At 41.0% G+C, this 8,079-nt stretch overlaps 1 protein-coding gene and 1 long non-coding RNA gene across 3 annotated transcripts; both read right to left on the bottom strand.

Annotated features, from left to right (window-relative positions):
- Positions 1–255: 255 nt before the first annotated feature.
- LOC125722198 (uncharacterized) lies at positions 256–2,794 on the bottom strand. Its single transcript, XM_048998383.1, has one exon. It carries the CDS (start codon positions 2,535–2,537, stop codon positions 1,863–1,865), a length of 675 nt encoding a protein of 224 aa, XP_048854340.1. The 5' UTR covers positions 2,538–2,794; the 3' UTR covers positions 256–1,862.
- Positions 2,795–4,131: 1,337 nt separating this feature from the next.
- LOC125722215 (uncharacterized) lies at positions 4,132–5,912 on the bottom strand. 2 transcript variants are annotated; one of them, XR_007386213.1, is made up of 4 exons: positions 5,704–5,912; positions 4,656–4,796; positions 4,400–4,555; positions 4,132–4,304 (listed from the first exon to the last, which is right to left on the bottom strand). It is a non-coding gene; the product is annotated as an uncharacterized LOC125722215 (long non-coding RNA). The 2 variants fall into 2 exon arrangements; XR_007386214.1 differs by lacking the exon at positions 5,704–5,912 and adding an exon at positions 5,092–5,231.
- Positions 5,913–8,079: the final 2,167 nt, after the last annotated feature.

Genomic DNA, 8,079 nt, shown 5'->3' with positions numbered 1-8,079 from the left:
TTTGGCCCTTTTTGGGTCCTAACGACCCAATTTAATTTGCAGTTTTGCAGCATTTTTTTAAACATGTTGGCTGTAGTGCGCTGACTGTGTGTGTTTGGGGGCGTATCTGAGGACGGTAGGATATCAAGATGGCGGAAAAAAAAAGTTTGCGCTAAGAAAATGGCGCCTGGAAATACTGTTTACACACAATCTGGGTCGCAGCATTCACTTCACCTGCATCCTAATAAATAATGAAGACAATGAGCCAGCCAGTACTAAAGGGATGAAACTTTATAAAAAGACATGAACCTTGTGAAATACATTTTAGAAAACAAAAAAACAATTACAGAACCAGAGAACACACGATTGCGGGTAAAACGGGAACACAGAACAAAAGTATGGTTACATAAAAGTGCTGAATTAGATTGATGAGATAATTGCAGGTAAAATGGGAACACAGAACACAGAAAGAGGTAAATACAATTCTTGAAACAAACGGGAAAAGTTTAAATTCTTAAAACAGGAAAAGAGGAACACAGGGGAACACAAAACACAAACAAGTGCGGCAAACAATCTTCAACTACAACATACACTATAACACTATGAATAATAAAACTAAACTATTTACAGTGATTATTATTTACAGTTTATGGTTTGCATTTTTTACAGAAAATGCTATAATGCTCTTTCCACACTTGTGCCCCACACTGGCGACACAGCGCGTTCGTTTTGCGGTCAGCAGAATAATGGCACAGGCTGCAATTCTCTCTCTTAGATTTCGCTTCCGGGGGAGGCGGGACTGGACCGGGCTGGGTGTCCCTAAACGATTTCACCGCCGCTGCAGCAAAGGGCCCTCGAGGAAGACGCGTTCGCTGCAGAACAGTGGGAGCGATTAGGGCTTTGACTAGCTCTTGCAGGAATACCCTGCGCCTCCTTTTCGATCCTGTCCTCCATCAAGGATTGACCTCCCGCCACACGAAGTAGGCATCGTGTACCGAAATGTCCAGCATATTGTAAAACGTTGCAAGGGGCCAGCGAGGGGTTTTCCTTCTGCACGAATAGTTGGAAATGAGCTGGTCCATGGTGTCAACCCCTGCCTTCGTTTTGTTGTAAAACATTATCATTTCTGGCTTTTTGTCTTGCCGTTGGCTTATATTTGGCTTGGTGTGGAACGTGCTCATTAGAATCACGTTTTTGTTTTTTTTTGGCATGTAAGACACCAGTGTGGTGCCTTGGGAAAATGCGAACTTTGAAGAGTGTACAAGCCTGCCCTTAGCTGCTAGCAGGGCAGGCGGCAGCTCTGGATGATTTCAGCGCACAGTGCCTACCATTGTCATGTTGCGCTTGAGGAGCTCCTGTCCCAGACTGAAGGAGGTGAAAAAATTATCAAGAGTGATGGTGTGCCCCCTCAGCCCCTCAGACAGTTCCAACACCACTTTTGTACCCAAATCGACCTCCCGTGCCTCCTCCGGAGGCTTTCACGTGTACAGCTTCACTCGCCAGCAGTAGCTTGGCCTGGTGTCGCACAGCGCCCAGATTTTTTGTCCGTACCTCCCGGGCTTGCGAGGCATATATTGCCTGAAGGAGCAGCGTCCTGCAAGGACGCATCGGGGGAATATCAATTTGATGTCAAATGAAGCAATCGGATACAACGTACACATTTTTAGGTAACCCGTTACAATCTAACTCCTAACTACTCGGGCACAAATCATGAAAAAGGTAACTGGTCGAAATCAATGATACATTACGATTCATTGCTAATGAACATGAGATCTATATTTGAACAATAAACTTGAAGCAATGTATATATAATAACTGTAGATCGGTAATAAAAAATAACACATTTTACGTACCTTTGAATGGTACCAGGCGCTCGTCCACTGTCAAGTCGTACCAAGATTGTCGTACTTGCCAAGATTGTACATCGCCGGGAGATTTCCTGACCTCAGGTCCCAGATGTCTCTGATAAGTGCAAGCTTGTCACCCGTTCTTCTACTTGCCCACGATCCTTTGTCGTCAAACCTTAGGGCCACTGTCAGCTGCTCAAACCGCACCCTGCTCATGATCGCTGGGAAGATTGGTCTCCCAAATTTCGATTCCCAAAGGCTGGCGACGGACTCTCCTTTGGACTTGAATACGCCTGCTAGAATGCAGACGCCGATGAAGGCATCCAATTCAACAGTTGTCATGTCCACCCAGCTGCTAGTAAACCTCTTTCTGCCTTCTATATTTGTCATGCTGACAACGATGCTCTCTATTGATCTAGGCAGGAAAGCTTTGAAGGCAGATATAATGTCCCCTGCCTGTGACACGCACTGCCTCGTTGGTCCTGGAGGTGTCCTCAGGATGTGTCGTGCTGGCAGTCTACCTGCAGCACGATCTTCTGCTCTGGTTGTCCATGTTATTTCACTTTTGCGGGAGGGAAAGATCTCGTCCTCGGCGCAGATCTCTTCAACCTCCTGTGTTGTACTGCTGGGCTGTACACTATCCTCATCGGAGCTGCTGGTTTCCTCACCCGTAACGAAGTCGACGACCTCCTGAGCACTGTACCTTGCCATGATTGAATTCCAAGTAACCCTCTCCTCAGGGTTCGTGCCAGATAATAAGCACACACTTCTTTGTTTTGGAAACAGCTTGGCAACAAAGTAAGACCAATTACAGCAACGATCACCAAACTGTCATTGGTCACTCCCCCCCCCCCCCGACTCCCCTGGACATAAACACACACTTCTTTATTTTGGAAATGGCTTGGCAACAAGGTAGGACCAATTACAGCAACGATCATCAAACTGTCATTGGTCACCCCCCCCCCCCCCCCCCCCCGCCCTTGTTTCCCCATTCGCAGTAATTTATGGCAGTAATTGCACTTGCGCAATTACTTAGAGTGTTATAAAAGCAAACCATATGAACATGTTTGCTCTAAAGAGATCCAAATTCATAAAAAAGTACAAGTCATTACATTTTTTATTTTTTTTTACATTGATTTAACAATAAATATTGTAATTACCGCTAGGTGTCACACTTACTTTGACCGGCTTTCCAGGCTCTATGTCGACATCCAGTGGTCAAAAAAAACATTACGCATTACATTACACATAAGGGATGACTTTTTGCAGTAAAGACATTTTTTGTATTCGCAAATTAAAAAAAAATATATTAACAAAACTATTAAAATTGGGTCGTGAGGACCCACAGCAGAATCATAGTATCATATATCCCGCTCCTGCGCGTCAGAGGACGTCGCCGCCTACAGCGGCTCCCCCCCTTTCCTTGCCCTCACCAGGGTTCCCTTCAGCTCCCTCGTCCCCTTCCCTAGCTCCCCCTTCGACTTCCTCCTCGTCCCCCCTGTCGGTCCCTCGCCCTGCCTCCTTGGCCCCTCCGAGGTCCCCTCCGGCTCCGGCTTCCTGCGGCCCCTCTGGCTACCTCCCGTCACCCACTGGGACTCCCTCAGCCGACCCTGCATTCCCCCTCCTTCTCGCCCTACTCTCCTGCTTTCGCCCCTCCATTCTCGACTCCCCCTCCTGTCTTTGTCCCTTCGTTTTTTGCTCCTCGTCCCTCTGTTCCACCCTTCTTTGCTCCTTGTTCCCCGGTGTTCCCTCCTTTCACTCCTGGCCCGTTTGTTCCACCTGTTCCCTCTCTGACCCCATTCCTGGTCTGTCTGTCCTCCTTCCCTGTCCTTTATCAACTCTTGTCCTCCGTCCTGTCGCTAGCCCTGTTTTGTGCCTTGGTCCTGTTTCCCGTCTCTCGTTGATTTTGTTCTTCTGTTCCAGGTCTCGTTTCCCTCGTCCCGTCCGTCGCCTCCTCCTAGGCGCTCCTTCTTTCATGCCCAGCTCATCCGCTCCTCCTGTGTGCCACGCTCCCCTGATTACCCACGTGTTCTGTCCCGATTGTACCCAGCTGTGTCTAGTTACTTTGATCAGTCCTGTGTATTTCAGTCCATGTCTTACCTGAGTCCTTTGTCTGTCATTGACGTTACCTGGTGTTTGTCGACCCGCATTCCCCAATAAACCCCCAGTTTGCCCTGTTTTCCGCCTGCCTGCCTGTTCCCTCGCGCTGCCTTAGCGATCACCCGTTCGGCACGTTGCGTGACACTGACACTAGTGCAAGAATGTTTTTGCATGAGGAACGTACTTATGTTTAAGATGTATTTCTGTTTTTGTAAAGGAAAACAAATGCTAATTGCAGTTTTCTGCAAACAAATATCTGAATTAGTTTTAGACACTTACATTGTACTCCTGGATGAGGTCTTCCTCCTTTTCACCCAAGTAATAGACCAAGCAACGGAGGACAACATCTCTTGTCTGTTCTATGTTTTGATGTGAGGTCTAAGGCACCAAAAGTGTAGAAATTAGTAATAGTACTCAATAATAATGAAGCAAATATCAATCAAATAATGATTAAAAAATACCAACTAAAATACCTGCTGTATGGCACCCGTTTTCTTCTTCAAAATCTGTCCGAGTGCTCCTCCTTTGCAGGAAAATATTGTGAAAAGTTTAGGAGTGTAGTAATCCAACATCTTAATAAATGTTGGCTCAAGGTGCAGAGTAGTAATTCTCCTAAACTCTTCATTAATCTAAAAAATGAAACACACTAACACTGATTATAATTATGTTCAGTTGACAACCACATTATTGTCTGTGACGGTATTTAATGACAAAATGTAAAATCCCTACCTGGAGAATGTCAAACAGAGCAGGCCAGTGATCTTTAAATTCTGCAAGTTGGGCACAATTCAACCACCTCATGTCTTCGGAGAGCAAGGGTTTTTGACATTTTTTCTTTCACCACAAGCTCCATTGTCATCTCAGAAGTTGCTGTTAAAATTATTATTCATAAGGAAAAGTAGTTATAAGGGTTTACATTTAATGTAATGTTTGTGGAATATTTTTATTACATATTTTTAATCACCAAAATCATGAAATTGTAATGGTTTAAGCCTAGAAACCCAATACTGCTAAACAAGTCTAAACATTTTTAAATATCGTTAAAGACTAATTTGAAATAAATTTGCATTATAGTAAATCTCAAATGTGTTCAAATAACTTCATTCAGGTCGAATTTTACATAGATTAATCAAGGAGAAAATGTAAATTGCTATATATATCTTACTCTTTGTGGAGACTGATATTGCCTTAATGATTGCAAAGATGTTTGTATTCTTCAACTAGTCAAAAGCATGGTTATGTCCATATCAATTCCTGAAACGCCATCGTGTTGCTTCTATGGTGTTTGTGACTTGTTTAGTTTAAGAGGGCGCCTTCTAACGTCGAGGATGAATGAAAAAAAAATGCATATATTGCGTGAAATGATTAAACGCTAATTTAATCTTTACAATTTGAAGCGAATATATAAACACATCAACAGTCTTAAAAGTTAAGTATAATCATAGAAACTGCCCCATCTATCAAGCTCGATGCATGGCCATAATTATTTTTGCTTTAGCGACCAACATGTCCATATAGCCTCAGCACGTGCATGTGAGGAGTTATGTCTAATAAGCTCGAGCTCAGATTTTCACATCAAATAACATCGCATAATTGTAAACCTTTATTTTAAAAGACCTGGTTGAACATAGTTACTGTTTCACATGCCAAAATGTCGTTCAGATTCAAAAATCAATGTAAAACAATTCCTGTACTATAGCGTGAATAAGCGGTGTCCTGAGGAGCTTATTTAAGAAATCAAAATAAAATGTAAAAAATAGTAAGGGGCTTAACTTACCTCTTAATATTTTACACTGATCGTCTGCTCCTTCAAAACGCCGTCTGACCACAGCCATTGTTGAGATTCAAATGAAGGTGACTCAATCAAACCCAGATAATTGGACCAATTCTCTTAAAATAAATATGAAGCCTTTTTTCCTCAAATTTTTAGCCTAAACGGTTCCTCAAATTAAGCCTAAAAATTGCACTCATTTCCTTAAAAAAATATTATTTTTTTTTCTTAATTTAATTAGTGAAATGTTCTCAATATATTATAAGAAACACAGAAAACCTATTTTTTTAATTAAACATGCACATTATTTTTAATAATTACATCAATTTTTAAAATGAAAATTACAAGCTTCATGATTAATTTTTTACAGTGTAGGATATGGGCGGTCTTATTATTTCGAAACGTATAAAACGTGACATTATCATATTAGTCATATTAGCTTTATATTTATTTTTATATAACGCAAACGGAATGACAAGCGGTTTCGGGCGAGAACAGCGTATTTTACTTTTCATTTCAAATAAAACGCGGGGTTGCCAACTTCGGCTAGCTGGCTGGAGTGAGATTTTTAGTTCGAGTTGTCAGCACACGTATGTAACAGTTCGTACCTTGTAAATAGTCTGCTTTTGTATTTAACCGTGTAAATTGGACGTAATTTTAGGTTTATAATGGTATAATACAGTAAGATTGCCGTAATATTTCCTGCGTGAGTCTGAAAGCGTATCATGCCAGATGCTTAAGATCTGGCAACCATGAAAACGTACTACTTTTTTTTGTTTCACCTGATTTATATAACATATAACATTACTTTATACAGTTGTTAAAAAGCGGAAACTTCAACGAACATGAAATCACCTGAAAGAGAGGTTTTTTGGCTCTATATACTCATAAAATTGTTGCCTTGGGGTAATTATTTTGATGTTGAAAATGTTCAAATGGAATGGTTGCAATTCCTGCTTCTGATAGCCGTTGAGAGGTATGTTTTCTATGTTTGGATTTTTTTTTCTTGATAATGGGTATAAATCCTTTATTGGTCTTTTTCTTTAAACTTATTTGAGAATTTCAGGTGAAACATTTAACAGCGAACAATAGCAAATAAAAATATTGCAAATATTTATTTTAATATTTTTATTTTAATATTCAGAGAGAGCAGGCCTGGTGGCACTATAGCCTGTGCACTTTTTCTTTATTTTTGCACTAATGGCATTACTGATTTTAGTTCCCAGGTGAATGAACATGTTTATGTTTCAAATAAGAGTGAAATCTTTGTCACTGTGCACTGCACATTCAGACCTTAACACCGTTCCTTAACATTGGTTTAATTTCACTTTGGTGAACATAATGACTTTCAGAAATCGAAGGGAAACTTTAAACATTATTCTTTGTACTTTTCATTTTAGTCGACTAAATCAACTGGTTTTACTCAACTGTAATCTTATGAAATTTAGATCACCAAAACAAGACTATAACTAAAATATTTTAGATAACCAAATTATCACTGAAACTAAATTACATTTGAATTAAAAGACTATAACTAAAACTAAAGAAAAATTTGTCAAAATTAACACTGGTTCGTATTAAGTGGATAACTTTTGCCAAGTGATACATTTTATTGACCGGGGGAGGGGGGGCGCCACAAGAATTAATACCATACAGGAGAATGCTCGGTATGCCATATGCCCTGTATATGTATATCCTGTAGCTGCAGTGAGTATATTAGCATTATTGTTCATATGTGTACTGCCACTATAACAAGTACGTGTATATATGTGACAGTAAAACTTTCTGGGCATCTACATTGATAAAACTTAGGTGATAGTACTGTTTTGTTATTAAGTACAATTATTAGATTGAACCGGCTTATGTATTTGCTCTTTAAGAGGTTTTTACTGTTGTCTGGTGTTCTGTAGTGCAACCTGTCTGACCGATACCTTTTTCTCCTCTCAGCACTAGGAGAATGGAGAAAGCAGTGGATTGGACAGATGACAAGTACTGGGCAGCCTGGAATAAGTGGGATGAGGTGATAGATTGGGGAGATGAAAAGTCTTCACCCACAACACCTCCCTCTGTCCAGGCTGGCACCAGCACTGGAGACGTGGATGTTGGGGTGGAACATTACCAGCAGCCAGTATTCAAACGTATGTATTTCAGAGCTTTTTTTTTTACATGAATTGGAGACAGTCTGATCATAATTGGAGTTTAAAAAATTGGTCGGCACTATGAAAATGATTCTCACTGATTGAATAACAGCAGAATAGTTGCTGTAATTATATTACAATGTACAATGAAGAGAAATGTTTCTGTGCAACAGGCCAGCAAAAGAAACTGGTTTTGAGGATGAGACTCCATCTGTGTGTCCAGCCTCAGCCTCAACAAGCGGCG

The sequence above is a fragment of the Brienomyrus brachyistius genome, unplaced genomic scaffold, assembly GCF_023856365.1.
Source record: "Brienomyrus brachyistius isolate T26 unplaced genomic scaffold, BBRACH_0.4 scaffold37, whole genome shotgun sequence".
In the NCBI taxonomy this organism is placed as follows: domain Eukaryota; kingdom Metazoa; phylum Chordata; class Actinopteri; order Osteoglossiformes; family Mormyridae; genus Brienomyrus; species Brienomyrus brachyistius.
The sequence above is the reverse complement of the archived record's forward strand: the minus strand, read 5'-3'. Positions and strand labels throughout refer to the sequence as shown.

Coding starts and splice junctions, on each gene's coding strand:
- LOC125722198 (XM_048998383.1), bottom strand. CDS start 2,537: ATGGCAAGGTACAGTGCTCAGGAGGTCGTCGACTTCGTTACGGGTGAG.